Source organism: Tachysurus fulvidraco, chromosome 19, assembly GCF_022655615.1.
Source record: "Tachysurus fulvidraco isolate hzauxx_2018 chromosome 19, HZAU_PFXX_2.0, whole genome shotgun sequence".
NCBI classification, from domain to species: Eukaryota; Metazoa; Chordata; class Actinopteri; order Siluriformes; family Bagridae; genus Tachysurus; species Tachysurus fulvidraco.
In genome coordinates, this window is record NC_062536.1 from 7,679,972 (window position 1) to 7,701,109 (window position 21,138).

Here is a 21,138-nt window from a genome sequence, read left to right on the forward strand (position 1 = left end):
GTAACTCCAGATTAGTGGAGTAACATTATTATTAATGTAATTCAAGGCTATGTTCAGTTATTATGCTGTTGGTGGATATCTGTAAATCTGTCTCAACCTTAGCTTATGTGGATCACTGTATTTTATCAATATTCTCTATTACTCTGTTGAAAACTTACGAGTATAAAGCAAAGCATCTTGCATATGTGCAACAATAAGTGCAGCCTATAGCTAGACTATAGAGACATATGGCAGTACAGTAGGGAAAAAATATCATGTTTACATTTACAAGACACCCTTATACAGAGTGACTTACAACTGAGGGTTAAGGGCCTTGCTCAGGGGCCCAGCAGTGGCAGCTTGGTGGACCTGGGGTTCGAACGCATGACCTTCCGATCAGTAGCCCAACACCTTAGCCACTGAGCTACCACATCCCTACATCACTTCTAGTGAATGGTTCGTGAATTCTGTCTCTGACATTTGCTCAGTTTCCCCTATATCACTCCAACTCATAGCTGGTCTCAGTATCTTCATGTAAAGATAAAAAGATTAGTGTCTAAAGATTAGGTGAGCTCTACACATGATTCTTATGTGATCAATATAATTTCTATTGAGTGACAGTCAGGGACAAGACCCCTCTTACTAAGGATAAATAAAGGTCTTTTTCCTTCAAGCATCTGATCATCATGCTTGTTTATAAAAACCTGCTGATCATGCTAAATTGTTCAGCTCTATTCTCCAGATGCTTTATGAACTTTTCTGGCATTTGCATCTGTTTCTGTTTAGAACCAACCTGACTGGAAACCATTTTCAAGCAGAGAACCTAAACCCCCATGCAAACTTGAGCTGAGAAAATACCCTGGTACTCTGAAAGTGGTTCTGTCTTCTGAGTCCTGGATCTACTGAGGCAACTGGAAACAATCTCCATATCAGGAATTCAATGCCACCTTCTCTGACCTTGGCACTGTGCCTGGAACTATTGACAGGATATCTGGTTAAATCCAGAGAACTATACTTTTATATTGTGACTATGGAAGTTTACATTCAAGAGGCACTTACAGTAAATAACCTCAAAGTACAGTATGTTTTAACAAATCCTTTTACATAGGAATTCTAAGGGAAATGAACAGGAGGAGTTATTTGTGAAAACAGGTGTTAAAATGTTGTAATGACTGACTGTTGTAGCACAAAAACAAGCGAATTTCCTGGAAATTATCAGGAGGGTTTATGTAGGAAGAAAAGCCAATGCATTAGTGGGAAAAAAAGGTACTTTTTTGCTAGATAAATTGAAAAGTTCAAGAATGTCATTTATAAACTATAGGAAAATGTGGCAGAGGAGTGAATTCACATATCCACCATTCCCTACACCATTTATCCAGCTGGGTCACAGGCAACCTGCACTCTATCCCATGAGACTCAGGGCACAATCGCACACATTCTCACATACTATGGACAATTTAAAGATGCCAGTCAGCCTACAGTACATGTATTTGGACTGGGAAAGATAACCCACGAGGAAATCCCTAAAGCATGGGGAGAACACACACACACACACACACACACGACAGAGGCAGGAAACAAACCTCCAAATATTTGTAATGTAAATTCCACCACACAGAAGGCCTGCAAGATTGTCTATAATTTACATTGGACTTGTTTTCAGTCACTTTCATTGTAACAGCAGTTTGAAAATGAAAAACCTAATAAATCCTTGAGAATCATTATTTATTTGAGAACCTAATCAGATTACTGATCATCCTAATGGTGTTGTAGTGAGCAGAGAGAGTCTCTGAACAGTTTTCAGAAGACTTGCATGGTATTTTGTCAATATTTGCTTAAACTGTCAAGGATTTTTTTGAGGACTCGAACTATAGTATTATAGTATAATTCATTACAAAAGCTGCATTGTCCAAAATATAAATACATAAATGTATTTTACCAAATTGCATTGTGTTTATATATATATATATATATATATATATATATATATATATATATATATATATATATATATATATATATATATATATATATGAGTATACAATATGAGTATACATGTACAGTATGTACACAACTGTAATTTGTTAGTTTTTAGTAAGTGAGATCATCTGACTGAGCCAAGGGTCACAAAATGTCACCATTCTCATAGCAACTATCACTGAGACCCTGAATTGCGACATGAAGCCAGTACACTGAGGTTGAGACCCTCATCCCATCATTCTTTTCTTGTGTGATATCAGCTTGGGTGAGGAGCAGCATTAAGTTAGATGTAACCATAATATGAGATATATAATGAGCTATAAGGTTTTGACTGTAAATATACTCAAGAAATAATAGAATCATACTATATAATAAAACTATTAAGCTATTTAAGGCTAAAATTAAGTAAATAAATAGTCCAATATAAATTCATTAATTAATAGTTTTGTCCACACGCAGCACAAAGAATATCAGTGGAGACATTACTTATGTCAAGGACTGATTTTTTGGAATAACGACAGTTAATTAACAATGAATAAGCAAGATGGCAACTTAAAATAGAATCAAAAAGAGCAATAAAATAACTTAAATCCCATGAACAGATTCTCATAGCTTTATAACATTGTGAGCACAAGTAACTTTGGTGTGCAAACAATAAATAAATAAAATAAATGCAAAATAATAGGATAAGTTGGATTGATTTTTTTTTTAAGAGTCCATGTCCATATTTGGTTTGAATCTGAATACAGACAAATATTTTGAGCAGTAAACAGTTATAGATATAAACAGATATGGATTGATGTTAATGTAGATTCAGATACAGTCACTGGCATCGCATTACACCACTAGACTATCTGGTAGAGGAAAGTGAACTTTTAAAATTCCTACATAGCATGTCTAAAAGGGCTGTGAAAGCAACTATCAAATTCATATTAGTCTAATTTTTATTGTAAACATCATATAAACATTGTCATAGTTAAACGCTATTATAGTTGCCTTTCTATGCGTAAATGTTCAAAAGTGGTTCTTCTGAAAAAGCTAAATAGTTTTATTTAGCTTCTATAATGTTATAATTAAAATCCCATTATCAGAATAGAATTCTTAAAACAATTAGAAACACACAAATAAACAAATAAATTTTAAGTACAAAGTACAAAAATGTAAAATTTTTATAAAGAGTTATGCAGTAGTATAAAGAGCCAATATTATTCAGATATAATGCACACTACACTGAATATAGAATTTTTAAAGACCTGTGGTAAAGAGGTTTGGCTTTTTCCTGTGGATTTGTGCATCAATACCTGATTGTGCTATTCTGTGATTGTGTGTGTGCGTGTCTCAGTGTCCATTTGCTCCATGAGGCCAGTCCTCCATGTCAAACATGTGAGCCACTACATAGTCCTTGTATTGTCCATCAATCAGATTCGCAGCATTATTCCTGGCAAACCAGCAGTGGACAGTTTGTGTCCCAGAATAAATATGTCTGCTCTTCTTTACCACATCCACAGTGCGCTCCTTCACCCTCAGGGCCATGTGACCTGTCTCAGGGTTACCCTGGGTAATGCTCATTTCGTGTGGGTCATTTCCTGTTGCTGCTGTGATGTTTCCAGGAAGCTGTATTAGTGTGACTTCTTCATAGATAAACTGACCTAAAAGGACATATTAACTGTGTATGAGTGTCAAGGAAAACAATCTAGATTACTATTTTAGAGTAACTACATAATAGGCAGTTAAGAGTTAACAACAGTATAGACTCTGGATGTAATATTGTTCAGTTGTGCTCATGTTAATATCATTAAACAGGATTGCCAAGTTTTAGTAAAATGTCCCTCAAGCTCTTGCTGTCAGGACTCAGCCTGGACTTCGGCCATGTGCTTTTTGTTTATGTTCCTCGTCACGTGTCTGCCCCGCCTTTGTCTGCTCCTCCCGTTTCCACACACCTGTTATCCATTGTCATTATCATTGTCTATTTAACTGTGCCGCGTTGCCTTGTGCAGCGCGGAATCTACTGTTGTCTTTGGTGGTTTTGTTTTGTCGTCCTGTCTCGAGTTATGTGTTAATGTTTCGTGTTTATTTTGCTATCCTGCATCTGGGTCTGTTCTATCCCACGATCATGACACTTGTATTGTATCTTGTCTCAAATGCAACTCATTTTGGATAAAATGTAAATGTATTATATTTTATTTTGTTAAATTTATGCTTTAAAATGTATTTGTTTCATTAAAGGTTAAAATGATCAATTTGTGTTTAATATATTATGTGAATGACAAATTAGCGTTTTTTTTATTTAATTTTGCTTTCAGAGCAAATGTCTTATCTTTTACCGACATATTAATATTTCTTTAAGCAGACATTCATTTTACTCATAAGCACTGAAACTGTTGCATTAAATAAAGTATGTTACACATATCCTTTGTCAGTTTAAATGCCTTGTTGGGTTTATGGGGTCTTGTGTTCACAGCTGTTTAACATTCTGCCCTATTGTCTAGAGATTGCAATTTTTTATGCAAGCTGGGAAGAGTCTTCGTCTCTCTTGTTAGTTAGAGCTGTACAATTCTGTACCCAGTCTGCTTTATATATACACAAACTTGGACTGTTCTTCTCAACTTGGGAAGCAAGTTCAGCTAAAGTGTTAATACTACTGAGCGTTACTGGAGTCTCATGTAAATTGGTTATGATACAATTTGGAGAAAACTGAATTATAATTATAAAGTAAAAAATGTGTGTAAGGGTGTGAGTGTATGTTTACCTAAAAGTCCGTGTGTATCCTTGCTAAGTCCCTTGCTCTCGGCTATGTAGAAGCCCAGATGATCTCGCTGGTAAGGGGCTGGGTTTTTATAAATATGCATCAAGATGATGAACTGGATTGTTCCCTGAATTGTAACCGTGACATTGGCATTAGCAACTATAGCCACTGAGAAGTGTTTGTTTTCCACCGCAGCACTGGAGCTGCACGGAAGGATGAGACGATCGAGGCCGTCCATGATAACTTTACGTGAAGTCACCTCGATGTACGAGCGCCTCGGCTTGTCAACAACAATAATGATGGAACTAAAATATGTTCGCTGCTGCTTATGACTGCCAGGAGGTGCTGGAGCGCCAATCAGCTTCCCATTTACAGTTACACCTTAAAAAAACAGAAGAAAAACTCGATATCAAGACCCGGATATGGGATACTCGTGTATTTAAGCGTAACATAAGCAAAAAGCATATTGCAAAGCATTTCAGCAAAAAGCATATTGTATTCTTGTACTGTATTGTCTATCTATGTCCATGTTTTTGATTGCTGATCCCTTTTCTGCTTGTGATTTCTGGATTAGCTACTAATATAAACAGTGCGCATACCTCCATTTATAGCACATCTGATCAGACAACAGTGTGTTAATATTACTGTTACACTGTAAAACATTGCAAACCATTAATATTTTTCAAAGTGACTGTTGAGCAGAAGGTTATTGGCTTACCAGAGTGTTTGTGGTCGGTTACTAAGCGGAGGACGTCCCCAGGCTCTCCATTAATGTTGAAACAGACAGCAAGTTTACTCATAGGGAAGTCAACCACAAAGTGAGGATCTCCATCCGCTAGAAGGGGCAGAGACACAAATCTAGTAAAATATGACATTTTTAAACAATTTACTGTGTGTGTGTGTTTGTTTTTAAATAAATTATATTCTTCCTTAATATTAATCAAAAACAGAATATGGCTGAAGACAACAATAACAAATGATAGGAATAAAAGCACATTGTAAAGTATAAAGAATGATAACAACAGAGTCAATATAAGGTATTATACTATTAAAATACGACAAAAATGTGTTTAGAAGCATAATCGATTCATCATTTAAACTAGTGAATTCACTGATTGCACTAAGATGGAAAGACAGAAGCTCCTGTGGATTTTACTGTATTCCCACACAATGAATCTCAGCCATGTCTTTACGGCTGTGTTAAAAGCACATCCTCTCATTCTTCTAATGCTTTTATCTCTAAGAAGCCATTTCTAATTGCCACTTAAATTCGGCCATTCTTCTTCAAAAGGCTACTGTCTGCAACACACAAACACACACCAATGCATGTAGCCTATCAGCCCTAAACTGCATACCACAGCACATGACACACAAAGTTCACACACATGACCCCATAATCTGCAGCTTTTTGACCACCCTGACAGCAGTGTCACAATTAGAGGCTGCAGTGAGCACTTAGTAGTGTTTAACTCTCCTCTGTCGTAGCCCCCTTTTTGCTCACAAGAGCTAAATTACAAGCTGTTTTTTAAGACAGCAACTAATTATTTTCTACCGGTGACTACTTTTTGACTCCTTGCTACACAGACAGACAAGTGATTAGATGACACATAGCTGAACAAAGGAGGGAATTACCTGATGTTTTGGATAGAGTGACAGACTTTTTGGCCGGTCTTTTAAGTCCGTCTGCAGACAAAACACAAGGGACAACAAAGTTACAGAGACGGTTTAAAGGAGCCGTTAAAAATGTGTTAGCTTGCACATCTCTTCATTTCTTACTTAACCTAAATATAGTTGATCTGTCTAGACATGCTTGCTCCTTTTGTTTTGCACTGGAGCTATTTTTGATATAATAAAGTAGCTAACATTTGCTAGCAAGTCTACATGTATTCCTAAATCTACTCTATATTAGAAATGGTTACACATGTATACATGGCATATGTTGATTTTTAACAATTTTCTAAAATGGATCATAGTGATTCAAGTGACCTCAGTTCAACCCTGAGCTCAGAGGTGGCATTAAGTGTAAACAGGGGCGCAACTAAGTGAGGAAAAGTTAGAATGATTCTAAGGGCCCATGCACTTTTTGGACCTGCGGAGGATTGTATGTTTGGAGCGAAATGGGTGTGGTAGCGGGCCCAGTCTCATTTTCTTTCATAGAGCCCACAATTGCTAGTGGCACCCCTGAGTGTAAATGTGTGTACATAAAAGATTTAGTGGAAATGACTGAAACATCCACTAAAAGTAGTTATCAATAAATAAAAACTATAAGGTGTTGATCTTTCATACCTTAAAATTTGTTGAGGAATAAAAACACTTTAAGAGGAAAAACAATCCACTTTGAAGTGAAAACAGCGTCATACCACTCTGTTGTTTTTTCCCCCTAAAACATGCCCCAGTAGCTTTTATTCTTATGATGGAAGGAGGAAAGGTGGTGTAGTGCAGTGTAGCACAGTGTGTACAGGGTACATGTCTGTGTTCCCTCCAGCTCTGCATGTGATTCCTCCACAATAAAATGCTTACTGGTAATGGTAAGATGAATGAATTAATGAATCAATCATTTTCTGCTATTTTATCCTTGTAGTTCCAGTGTTGTAAATGATTGACTGTAAATGAAAACTATTTACTAAATGTGATTATTTATATATTAATTTTCCCATTTTACACCACAAATATTGTTCATTTGCCGGTTTTCACCCACTTGCCAGCTCCACTTATAGCTACCAAGCATCCATGCGTAACATTCTCAGATGAAAACACTATGTTCCCTCTTTAGCATGCTAATATAGCACACAGTTGGCCAGTGCTGAGAATGACAGGGGAGTAAGAATATGCCATCACCCAGAGAACACAGACAGTTTTGCTCTCCAGACTCTCGAACATAGATCACTGAAGCATTGTCAGGATTCATACAATACATGCAATCTCAAAATAGTAGGTTAACTGTTTCTTTTGTGACCCACCAAAGCCAATAAAAATTTAATTTCTAGCCATTTTTTCACTCTAAATAAAAAATAAAAATACTAAATAAAAGCAGATTTGCTTTTTTGTATTCAGAGGATTGAACACATCTCACTTGTGGCCTTGCCAGCTGTGGCCACTGTTGCTGGTTGTTCTTTATTTCTGTGCAGGCTTTGGGGTGTTTCTCCCATCGGCTCCTCCTCTGCTAACTGATTGGCCAAATCTGAGTGTACAGATGGGGTTTCTGTAGGCTCAGTGTCTGCTATGGTTCCATCAGCAAGCACTTGTGGCGTCTCCACCTTCATTTGTGTTAATGGCGTGAGGAAGTTGTAAGAAAGCGCGAGTTCGGTGGCCCGTTGAGTAAAGTTCTCTCTTTCAGAGCTCGTGTGGCTGCGTAAGCGACCATTTAGTCCATCTTTCACACTCAGAAAGCCCCAGAGGCGCTCGACGTAGCCATCCGCATTTGCACCAGCATCGGCCTCCTCAACACGCCGCTTTGTTACATGCTCTTGCTCACTCAGAGAGATGTCCTTCTCAATTACAAGGCTGCGATCGCTGTTGGTGGCTTTCACCTGCACGTGAAGGGAATCTGAGCTACGATTGGTCAGCTTTCCAGCTACAACGATCTCAGAGCCATTGAAATAATTGGGGAAGAGGTTCTGTGTGACGTACTCAACAGCATCGTTTGAATATTCAACATGAATATCCGAGAGCAGAGGGGTGCCGATTTCTGCATAGAATCTAGAGATAGAGATACAGAGAAACGAGAGCAACTATTAAGTTGTTATTAATAATTAGCTGTTTTAAAAAAATAGCTGAGGCAGCTGTCAATTTCCCACAGTTTTACCGCCAACCAAAATATATTAAAAGATAATGTCAGATGAATAAACAGGGAATTAAAGTTAGATTTTAGGATGTCTGTAGTAGCTTATTTTAACACAGCTGATGGGTAATGAGGTGACATTAATCACGTCTCACCAGCAGTGTGAAGCAAAGGTTCTAGGAATATAAAATATAACAAATGAGTTTTATTCAGACTAATCAAATTAGTATCATCCAGAGATTTCATTACTGAGTCATTATTATAAACTAAGTTCAAGTATTTATTAGAACATGATTATATATTGACAATTATTGCATTCTGTAGAGAAATGTAGGCTAATCTCCCAATACTGGTTTAGTAGATTCAGTAGTTCAGTACTATGAAAAAAACAACACATTTTGTTGGCTCTTTCACATCACAGTTTGATGTATCACAGGCACTTAAGCATCCCTTCAACCCCTTGATATGAGACTTGCTTATTAAACCTCATTATTGGGATTTGGTACAAACCTGTTGCTGCACCAAACCTTTGGTGCTGGATCTCTGACCTTTGAGATAAACATCAGTAGGTAAACAGCACATAAGACCACAAGCCATACTCTGTAAATACTTTACATGAGACCTTTACATGAGACCTCACTCTTTCTTTACTGTCTCAATCTCTCTTGGTACATCAGTGCCAATTCATACGTTTGTTATCTCTTTCTGTTTCTCAAGTAAAATTGTGTATGTATCGTCCATTTTACTGTAGGTATACGTGGAGCTGGCCAAAAATCAAAAGCTTCATTCAAATTTAAGTTAGCAAGAGTTTTTATTTGTCACACATTACAGTATGTTAAATTTGTTTCTCAGCATATTAGGAAGTTTGTTGTCAGAGCACGAGGTCAGCCATGATACAGCGGCCCTGGAGTAGAAAAGGGTCTTGTTCAAGTGGCCAAGGGGCATGAAACCTTTCTGATCAGATACCCAAAGCCTTATTGTCAGCCTACTGTCACAAGTTAAATGTTGTGACTGATTTAATCATAGCATGGTTTGCCAGCAGCCAATCAGAGCAACTTTGGGGCAGAGACCATTAAAAGTAGCAATAACCAAAGAAAAGAGAGATAAGGAGGGCTTTACTACAAATTTAAATAAACCTGCATGTCGGCTTAGCCTCATGATTACATTAAAGTGTTTTGCAAATGAACTACATAGAACCATAACCCCACCATTCTCACCCTTTCAGCATGGTGTTAGCATCAGCATCTTCTGGAATTCTCCTCATTGTGCCACAGTTCTCCAGTGCCATGCGATCCAGGAGTTTATAGTCAACGTCGTTGCCCATCCCAATAGTAAAGATGCAGAACTTCTCCTGCACGGCTGCCTTTGCGTTTCCCAGAATGAGTGGCGTCTGGACCACTCCCACTGTGGGCCGTCCATCAGTCAGGAAGATAATGAGTGACACTCTGTTGTGATTTGACTCCTCCTGTTGTGACAGGTAGTCTCTGAGCAATGACGAGCCGGCTTGCAGGGCACTGTCAATGTCTGTGCCTGGAATTAGAGAAGGGTTGTGAAACATGGTGGTGGTAACATCATGCTGTGGAAATGCTTTTCATGCTTTTATGGACTATGAAGTTGGTCAGAGCTGAAGATGGAAAGATCCAAATTCCACCCAAGCAGAACAGTTGGCATATAAAGCTGTGATTATTTTGCTTTGTTGACATTAAGGACAGATTATTTTTATGATTGCAAGATTCATGTAATCATGTACTGTATGTCATATTACATATAATGTACACTATGTTTGTAACACTGATATACAGTAAGTAATAGTTATTTAGTACATGGTGTAGCAGTAGATGAAAAATGGTGTAAGGTGTGGCACCTCCAGTGGGTGAGATCATGTAGATGAACTTCTTGGCATCACGAACACTGTTTGGTGTAACAGGCACCAGCTTGCCTGGCTGCCACACTCGCACACGGTTGGAGAAACTGACGAAATTAAAGTGATCATTCGGACGCAAGTCACCCAGGATAGTGAACAGAGCTTCTTTAGTCTTTTGGAGAAAAAAATTAGGAGTATATAGCAAAAATATTGGCTATACTTAAGGATAATCTGACAGAATTATCGAGAAATGCACACACACCCATACACAGACACAAACTGAGTCAGTAGATCATCTATCGCTGTATGTTTTTGTACAAGACATGAGAGATCATTCACTAAACGGGCTGATACACATACTATCACTCCACCTAATGATACTTTGCTAACAAGCATTAGTCAATAACATCATCAGAGCTCTTAGCTCAATATGTTCTAGAGCAGTGGTCCCCAACCTTTTTGGACCGGTCAATGTTTGATAATTTTACCGCGGCCTGCTGGGGGTGGGGGGTGGGGGGTGGGGGGTAGCGGCTATACAATGAAATTAAAATTAATAATTTTAATTTAATTCTATTTAAACATGCCTTTTTAACTCACTACAACGTTAAATCAAAGAGAACCCTGAGCTTGTTTCTTTGCAGCGAGATGGTTCCATATGGGGTAATAGGAGACAATGACACCCGAAGTGTGTTGCTTATGTCCAGTTTATTCCGTTGTTTTGTTTTGGTTGCCGTCACTGCAGAAAACCCCGCTTCACACAGATAGCATGTCGGAAATGGCAACAGGGATTTAAGTGCTGTGGTGACAATCTCAGGGTATTCCGCCATGACTTTATAATCCCGAACACCGGCAGAGTTTCTAACTTTCTAACGACGTCTGTTTTGTACTCATTTTTGCTAATTTGTGGGTTAAATTTGAGCAAACACAATATACACGTACACCAAGCACTGTTAAACATGAGAAAGTACCGGTGAACAGAGAGAAGAGCGATACACACCTTCTCTCCACCAAAGCTACAACGCCACTGCCGCTTGCAGCCGCTCAGCTCCAGACATCACCTAAACCCTGATATCATGATATTTTGTGCATCCGCGGTATTAGTGAGGCTTTAGGTGACGTCTCTCAGCTCCCGGTTAACCTCTCGTCCATGGAAAGTCGTACAAACCCGAGAGAAATACACCAAACTAAATAAAATGGAAATACACCTCTTACGGGTCGCCGTGCCGTGCACGGCACGGAAGTCAAAGTGACCACTAGGGGATGACCCAGAAACAAGCTTCATTTCATCTTTAAAGCATCAAATCCTCTAAAAACACGAAAAAACCTATTTACCTAGTAAAGTTTATACTCACCAATATTTTTTAAGCCCACACACAAAGCATAATATAATTCACAGCCTTCATACTATTAGAAAAATTTTTTGGAGAAAACTGACTAGACCGCTGGCGCTAGACCGGTTTTTCCCTTACCTTTAGACGTGTCCCTTTCTTCACTGGGGTAATATATTCCAAAACAAATATTCCACAAAAATCCACACAGGTCCAAGGAACTGGAATCTGTAAGCCTTTTAATCCAAAACGCTTTGGTCACGCCGCAAATATTCCGTTTGTGTTCCGAAAACTGGAAACGGTAAGTAGTGCGCCATCATGTAGTTTTGCCGCTCTAACTTCTCATTGGGGTATTCAAATTCTAAATTTACGTGATACTTATAGCCCAGGGCCTAATGAATCAAACAAGCCCTCACTTGAGCCAATCGGTGCTTGTATTGCAGAGATAGACGGCTGGGAAGCCAATGATGTCATGACATCATTTTTGGGAACCCGCCTTTGACTGCCAATTACTCCTTCCAATAGCAATGAAATAGGCCGGGACCTATACAGCTCTTTAGCCAATAAGCAGACGATTCCAACGGTATGAATCATGCTGCGTCTCCTCTGCCAGGATCTGCGTGAAAAAGCTGCGCAGAAGAATTCTTGCTTAATCCTTGACCTTTTGTCACTCTCACAGCTCAGGGTGTCAAGTTACAGGCCTGTTTTCACACCAGAGTAGTAGACAGAGAGTCTCTGCTTGGCCTTTCAAACTGAGCATGCAGTCTTTTAATTCAAAGTTATATAGTAAACGAGTACACAAAAACGCTGGACCAGACGACCATATCCGTAGAAAAATATTTTTATTGAAGCCATTTTTGGGTCTTTTGACTTGAAATTTTTTTTGGTGAAAGCCGACATGTGTCTATGACCCTCAGTTGTTATTTGGTCCCTAACATGTTCCAGAAAAATAAGATTAATCAGTTTATCAGGTAAACAACCCAGGCGGAAATGAAAATCTTCAATTCTAGCCTCTGTAACTTTGTGCCAGTAAGGACTCGAATCAATCTGAAACTAGTTTCTGAAACTAGAGAATCTCTTCTTTCCAATTAGACCAGGCACACCCCTGTGTGTCAAAGTATGTGGGGGCTGTACCACTTTTTGTTGGGTAGGTCATGTAGGCGAAAAACCTGCAAAAAGGGGGCTGAGGCATTGGGCGGCCCGATACCATTTGGTCCACGGACCGGTACCGGTCTGTGGCCCGGGGGTTGGGGACCACTGCCCTAGAGGGATAAAATATTTTTTCACACCACAAACTCTACCTCTCTTCTATCAAGAATAATCAGTACACAATGATTAAAATATGAGTAATATAAGTTTATGATTATAAACTTATGACTGGTTTCATTACAACAGGAGTAATGTGTTATATGGACTGATCAGTCCAATAAAGATGAGCCGTCATATAATGGCTCATATAATAGTTGTTAACTTTCATTTGGTTTATAGTTACAAACAGGATATCACTTTTCAGTACAGAATGCATCATATAGCACAGGAACAAATTTAATGTAAAAAGATTCTGTCTGATTAATCAATAGTAAATAATATAGTAAATTTTATGCAAAAGTGACCCAGTTATTAAAAATCCTTGTGTGACTACAAGACAAAGGAAGAATGCCTTATTGTCGCTTCCTGGCTCAGCCTTCCATTAAGATCATCAAAACAAACAAAAAAAAAACAGTTTGTCTGTTAATTCTGTTGGATTTGTTGTATGATATACTGTACTGAGACACTGAGACAAGACTTTCTAGCTTTTACATCACCTGTTTCATTTTGGTCCCCAGCATGGAGGCACTGGTGTCAATCACAAATACAACATTCTTGGGTACAACAGGCAAGTCTTTGGGGGCGAAGTAATGCACAAAATGTCCATCCAGCACCTAGACAAAAAAAGAGGTGTTCAACAACTTTTGCCTGCACGGTTGCATGCATGTGAAGTGTGTGTATGAGCTCAGAGCACTGCCGTCCAGCTGTGGGTGGAAGTGCGTCAGGGGATAAGATGTGCTTATCCCCTTAATGTGCTTTCTGGGCAGAAAAATAACAAAAAAATATGTTTTGTTAGGCTGTGTTAGTGCAAAGGAAAGAAAAGAATATATATACATATATATTCACTATAATTTCCTAATATGACATACACTATTGGTGTAATGTAATGACTATCTGTATGTGTGTCTGTTTAGTGCTCATCACATTTGTATATACAATTTGGATTTAAGCCAGAAGTGGGTGTGGTCTAGACCTAGACCCACTTTTTACGTTACACAAGTTAACTGGTGTCTATCAAATGCCTCTGTGGAATATTCTGGACATTTTCCAAATCATTGTTCAAAACAACATCATTCCGAAAGTAAGGTCCTGTTGACAACAGTTTTGGGTTCATTAAACTCCAGAAAGATATAAATATTGCAGTGCTGCTGTTAGTCAACATGGGGTCCTTTAAGAGGCATTTCATAACAATGCATGTTGAATTTTCTGGTAAGATTTCTATATTTACAAGAATAGAGAATGAAATCCACACAATGCCTGTAAAGTTGAATGTGTATCTGTACATAGTACAATGGGTATTAGTATTTGGTTACATTCCTTCTATATGCATATTAAAACATCTACATCTAACACATTAGATGCCACAATGAGGAAAACACAATCAGTGTGTGTGTACCTGAATGTCACCGATTCCCAACTCTCTCTCCACATCATAGCGCACAATAAAATCTCCTAGCATGCCGTTGTTAGCGATCCTGACCTGCTGAACGATGTTAGGGTTAAAAGTGATCTTGCAGAATGTCTCATTCTGTCGGACCAACGTGGAAGGGGGCAGACCCGCGTTACCTGAAGAGAAGGACGGATATGGAGGGTTTAGTAGAAGTCAGGGAGCAAACTTTAGTTAGGGAGATACATGGAGGTCTCCACATGATATGCTGCCACATATGAGTGTACATACTGTAATGTTAGTAAAGAATAATTACAACTGTGTTTAAGGAGAACTTGACAGATGCACAGCTGGAAACCTTTTGCACTGGATTCAGACTCTCAGTATTTGGGTGTGGACAGTCCCATAAGAGAAGGTTTCAGGATGACAGAACTTGCATTAAAGTATGGTGTAAGACGATGTCATCACAATATGAGGCAATGGATTACTGTTTCAGGCATGCTGGAAATAATTCAAGTGTGTGTTGGAGCATTGTAACATTTACTTAAAACATTTACTTTTTTTAGCCCAACAGTCAGTATGCATCATGATCAATAAAAAGGTTTCAATAAATTGTGTGGCAAGAACACAATGAATTATATTATTATCATGAAGAAAGTCTTAATTATATTATAATCATAAAAAGTCTCTAACAATGATCCTAAATGGGTTGAATAATCGGAATAAACAACTTAGATAGTTGTTTTAGCTATTAAAGTGCATAATTTTCCCAGTAAACAGTTTGCCAGCCATGCACTGTAGTGTGTTAACGGTAGGCTATGGTTGATCAGCAACATGACAGACAAAGCTTTTATTTTATTCTATGGACACTATGATGATAGATTTCAATGAAAATCTGGTGCATTCACACTAATAATTAGATTTTAGAAGCAATCCCATCCATATTATATAAGACATTAAAGCCAGCTAACTGAGAACTTTTAGAGGTTTATAGAAATACCATCTGTCTTGCTGTTGTTCCTGGAGCCAGATGTTTTGCTTCTGCGCAAAGGGAGAACCTCGAGGTGCTTGATGCGAGAGTGCTCTATGATGGTAATGGCCACACTGAGCTTGCTGACCAGCTGCATGGGCCTAACACTTGTCATATGCTGGTAAAAACCCAGACGTCTCTGCAGCAGCTCTTCATACGTCAGAAGAAAGATGGCACGGTTTCGCCCAGGGATTTTCACAGGCATGCGAAACAACTCCATCTCACCCTCACTAAGAAAAAAGAACGAGATGGATTGAAATGGAAAAAGGAACGACCATTAGATCAGCAGATGATTCAGTAACTGGGCTGGTACTGGCATGTTCAAACACAGTTTGTATTGTAGACTCGGAAAATTCAACAACTTTCTGTGTATGCTCTGTCCAGTTCACTCTCACATTACCATGGCTATGCTTTCCACTGGTAGTGACTGCAAGTAAACATCCTTCTGTCTAGAGATGAAAACTAAAAAGCATTTAATTTTATTACTATTTATTTATTTATTTGTTTATTTGCTTATTTATTTATTTATTTATTTATTTATTTATTTATTTATTTATTTAGAAACACAGTATCAAAAAATTATGTAAAACAGATAATAATCTTTTGTTCATCTGTTCAACGTCTGCACGCTGTTATTGAATCAAAATGAAATCATTTAAATGAACATATTTTACTTTCAGTAAATCACAACAATTTGCCAAATAAAATTTAGTGTCATTATTAAAGAACAAGGAATATTTTTTTATCCATTTATAGTTAGATTTACTTTTGTGAAATATATTACTTCCTTTGAGAGAGAGAAAGGGAGAGAGAGAGAGAGAGAGAGAGAGAGAGAGAGAGAGAGAGAAAGGGAGAGAGAGAGAGAGAGAGAGAGAGAGAGAGAGAGAGAGAGAGAGAGAGAGAGAGAGAGAGAGAGACAAAGAGAGAGACAAAGAGAGAGAGAGGGAGAGAGAGACAGGGAGAGAGAGTGAGTGAGAGAGAGAGAGTGAGAGAGAGAGAGAGAGAGAGAGAGAGAGAGAGAGAGAGAGAGAGACAGAGAGAGATTGAGAGAGAGAGACAGAGAGAGAGACAGAGACAGAGACAAAGAGAGAGAGAGAGGTTAGGGAAGGATTATTTATTGCTACTGTAACATGCTGTATGTAATCAGTAGAACTAACCTGCTTACAAAAAACACCATTATTAAATTAAAAATGTATGGAAAAAATGGCAAATCTCAGTGGTATAAGAGTAGAAGAGGAATCTTATAGGGATGTGAAGTTATCAGATAGTGATTAACTCTGTGGAGTTAAAAATCATTCAACTGATTATCACACAAAGATCAATATGAATATGTAAAATATATTACTGAAAACAAACATTTCTATTCTTCCAAAAACACACTCTACTCTCCTGCTACTGGGAATTTAGAGGACCATTTAAAGTAACTGTCTGTCAGTGGGGCTTGTTTAAAATCTGTTTAAATAACGATGCACAAAAATAATTGTATGAACTTTTTTTGGTTTTCAGATCCATTTCAAACATCCACTGTAAGCATTCGGCCTTCAGAGTCCACTGCAAAGGCTTAAATAAATCTCTTTGGACTGTACAGATTCTGTGCTTACCTGTGCTCTGCTGAGTCCTTGCTCTTTGGCGTGCCATTGTTCTCCTTCCTGTCCTTTTTCAGTTTCTTTTCCTTTGCCTTGATCTGACTGGGGAAGACTCTCCCTCCCACAATCCTGTGGTGACACAAATCAGCTTACTATAAACTCCTTGTATTCATGACAACAACAATTTATTCTGCAAACAAGTCCCCAGTAGTGTTTGTAAGTGTTTGTGCTATTAATTCTAATCTAAACTATCACAGGCCCTGTGTTAACCTTTCTTTAAGAACAAGTCCAAAATAACTTATTCAGTCATGGAAGAAAACAAATGTTACAGTATGAAGCCATTTAAATGAATTCAACAACAAAAATGATCTAGAGAACAGGGTTTTAACGATAGTTAGATGTCAGATGTTGCCATCTTTTTGTTTAATTGTACCATTCTGTATTAGACTTGTTAGGTTCTGTACAGATTTAAAGTAAAACCAAGTGTTTTTTTTTTTGTGAAAATACCTCACAGCAAATTCTGACTAGTTTTCCAATGAATAACAATGAGCAAAGCACACTGCACGCTAAGAAACGTACGGGTGTGCTCTGTGTTTTCATAGCTCTGCTTATGATTACGTTGGAATAATTTGGTAAAGGAAACATGTGCACCCTTCATCCTTCATGATTAATGACTTAACTGTTACAGTTTTGAAGGATCTCATTTCGATGCTTAATGAACAACATGTTTAGTCTGGTTAAAATTGACATAAAACTATTCAAAATAAGAAAGCGGATACACAGGAATAATATAGACACATAAGAATAGTTTCAGCATGCTTCCCCTGGCTGACCCACACTGTGTAATGCTCACATTGTAAAGTTGGAGATGTAGGCAGCTGCTGGGATGTGAAACATGAAAACTGCCTCAGATGCTGCGCTGAGTCTGTTTATCATGGTGCAGGACACGGCAGTGAAAGCATAGCGGGAGATGATGGTGCTTGACACAGAGAACTCCTGTATGTGTGGCTTAGTTTCCTAAAAGAAACGAACAACGTATATTTAATCTCATCAGATTACATAGTCTGTGTTCTATAATCCAGTTGTAAGCAAACCTGTCTGTGAAGCTCTACCCAGGTATCTCTCTCATGCAGAAAATCAGTTTCATTTCAATTAGTTCGATCAGAGATAGTAGTAAAAGCTTAAACAATGTGATAGTAACATTTAGGTCCTATTTTTTGTCTTGCCATTTTGGGGATACAGAGAAAATCCATACTAGATAAATTCATGTAATATATAAGACTGTAATAAGAATACATTTGTTCATATTTTATCAAACCATAGCCCTTCAAAAATGATGTATTTCATGAGGAACTACTTTTTTATTATCATACATTCATTCATCTTTAGTAACTGCTTTATCCTGCTCAGGGTCACAGTAGATCTGGACGCTTTCCTGAGAACAAGGTGGGAAAATACCTCAGAGCTGTAAAGCATATTATTAGTGCTAATAGTGGTGATCATAGTAGTTGAAGTAGCAGTAGTGGTAGTAAAAGTGGTAGTCATAGTTGAATTAGCACTTATTTAATATGTTTTAACAAAATCCCTTAACCTGTTTGTTTTCTTTTAATTGCTGTACTACAGTAAGTTAACACTAAGTTTACATGGTTTAACTCGATGGTACTCATTAGTCCGTGACATGTCAAACTTGCATGAGGAAATGTTTTACTAAGTCTGTCTGAAAGGACATGTTCTAAATCCTGTGAATGTAAATGTATTATAATTAATAGTCTTACTGCAATTGTGAAGCTCATTATTAATTACAAGCCAAGTTGTTATGGTCAGTATAAAATATAAAAGGAACTGGTTGGTTCCAGCATGAGAAAGGAACTGGTTGGTTCCAGCATGAGAAAGGAACTACGACATGGTTTGCCAAGGTTGGAGCGGAAGAATTTGATTGTCCTTCACTGAGACCCGACTAAACAACAACCCCATCGATCACCTTTGGGATGTGCACCAGATCTCCTCACTTGTAATCAGGGTCTGATCTAAATCCAAACAGCCACACTCCAACATCTAGAAAAAATCTATTATACTGTAACAGTAAAGCGAGGACCAACCCCTTACATGCCATTGTGAAGTGTCCACGTACTTTTGGCTTTTTAGTGAACTTTTATATGAAATTGAAAGACATGTGATTCAGCCATGCATTCCCAATATTTTATAGAACTAGTTCTATACATGCAGCGTTTAGTGCTTTATAATATAGCCAATGATAACGAGAACAAAACAGCAGCCGTGCGTAAATGCGCGCACTCCAACTCTTACCCTCCTTAAAAATGTTTTCACCTGCCGAGGGACTCTGCGTGGTGCCTGGGATAAGAAAAAGAAACACAATTCTAAAAATATATGTAAAAAAAATTTTAACAATGAAATAAATTAAAAGCAAACACACAAACAAACTCACCGTGCCCAAGTCCAATTCTGCAATTAGATCATCATCAAGCTCGACATCCTCGGAAAGATCAGCTGCATACTCGTTTTCAGCAAAAGCTGCGTGGTTACAGCACAAAGCGATAAGAGACACGAGGAGCAACATTTCAGCTCGAGATGTGCGCAGATAGAGCAAAGCGCACGCATCTGTATAATCCAGAGCAGAGAACTGTGTGCAGTCGTTTCCCACCCAGACTATACTCGACCATGGTGAAAACACGCGCGCGCACACACACACACACACAAAACCACAAACACCCACGCAAACACACACACACACACACACACAAAACACACAAACACACACACACACACACACACACACACACACACACACACACACTAACAGACACACACTTACTCACACACACACACACACACACACACACACACACACACACACACACACACACACACACACACACACACACACACAGAACGAATCACTGTAGGCGTGTCTTAAAAATGTCATGACACAGTATGATTATAATTTTTAAATGCCTATAATGCATTCACTGATTCTTAAGTCTTTGCTTATAAATAGGCATCCTGATGCAATGTTAATGATATATTTTTGCAGGTTTGCTAGGAGATAAAAATAATGTTGTGTGATTAGTGATTATTATTTTGTGTCACATTTCGTAGCCATCCCAATGCAATCATTAATTCTAATATAAAATCACTTGTCCACTCCTTTGCATGCAGTAGAACACATGAAGCTGACACTACAGTGTACCACTCAAAGGGTATTTAACATTTGGGCTGAACACTTTAAATATACCACATAATAGCAGTGTTAAGGAGGAATCTGGAAATTAAAATGTGAAAGAAATTTCCTCAGATATGTTTCACTTAGGTGAATACTAATTTCTGTGGCATGGTGTGTTGTGTTTTCTAATAGAAAAGAGTTTAACTTGAGACACTGACTCTCACTGTGATTAGTATTAATGCCACCTGGTGGTTGGTCAGGGTAAAACACTCCAGTGTAGCTTCCACAGTAAGCTTATGCTCGTCCTTTAGCAAAGTGACTGCCCCTTGTTATTATCAAACATTTTCCCTCAACCCTGACCAGTTTCACCTTGTTCTTAATGTGATGAGCGGTGCTGCATTTTGCCACAAATACTATTTTTTTTATTCATTTTTGGTTTCATCAGTTTGGAAAATCTCTTTCCACATATTTTGGAAAACGTCATAAGGATTGCATGTGGCTTTCTTTTCCAACACTGGCATTCTTATCATTGCATTATCTGGTGTAATTTCTGCTAATTTTGTTCTGTAAACTGCTTCTGACATCTGAGCTGTGGATATCTCTGGCTCTTTCACAGTTACCTTTCACCACTTGGTTGCTTCTCTGAATATTTACAATTACAGCATTTGGCATACACCCTCATTCAGAGCGACTTACATTATCTAATTTTTTATACAACTGAGCATTAAGGGCCTTACACAGGGGCCCAACAGTGGCAGCTTGGTGGACCTGGGATCGAACTCACAACCTTCCAATTGGTAGCCCAACACCTTAACCACTAGGCTACCACACACCCTGAATATCCTTTGTCGATGGTCACAGACTTTTGGTGGACAGCCTCTTTAAAAAAAGAATTATAGTTATATAATATACTATGTTCATTTCATTAAAAAATAAAAATAAAAATGGAAGCATTCCCACAGATAGAC

The 21,138-nt window shown here is 38.2% G+C and overlaps 1 protein-coding gene across 1 annotated transcript; it reads right to left on the reverse strand.

Moving 5' to 3' along the window:
* Positions 1-2,549: 2,549 nt before the first annotated feature.
* itih5 (inter-alpha-trypsin inhibitor heavy chain 5) lies at positions 2,550-19,736 on the reverse strand. The gene is made up of 14 exons (XM_027153987.2): positions 19,436-19,736; positions 19,297-19,341; positions 17,843-18,006; positions 17,005-17,118; positions 15,374-15,633; positions 14,383-14,552; positions 13,484-13,600; positions 10,351-10,522; positions 9,704-10,016; positions 7,779-8,404; positions 6,338-6,388; positions 5,424-5,540; positions 4,709-5,086; positions 2,550-3,608 (listed from the first exon to the last, which is right to left on the reverse strand). The coding sequence occupies exons 1-14, from the start codon at positions 19,565-19,567 to the stop codon at positions 3,298-3,300; spliced, it is 2,970 nt and encodes a 989-aa protein (XP_027009788.2). The 5' UTR covers positions 19,568-19,736; the 3' UTR covers positions 2,550-3,297.
* Between the last annotated feature and the right edge of the window lie 1,402 nt (positions 19,737-21,138).

Bases quoted from the DNA above. Each gene is read 5' to 3' on its own strand.
- itih5 (XM_027153987.2), bottom strand. From the start codon at position 19,567: ATGTTGCTCCTCGTGTCTCTTATCGCTTTGTGCTGTAACCACGCAGCT. The intron at 17,119-17,842 runs GTGAGCATTACA...GTGTCACCACAG, and splicing joins TACATCTCCAACTTTACAAT to GATTGTGGGAGGGAGAGTCT. The intron at 5,541-6,337 runs GTAATTCCCTCC...TGCCCCTTCTAG, and splicing joins CACTCTATCCAAAACATCAG to CGGATGGAGATCCTCACTTT.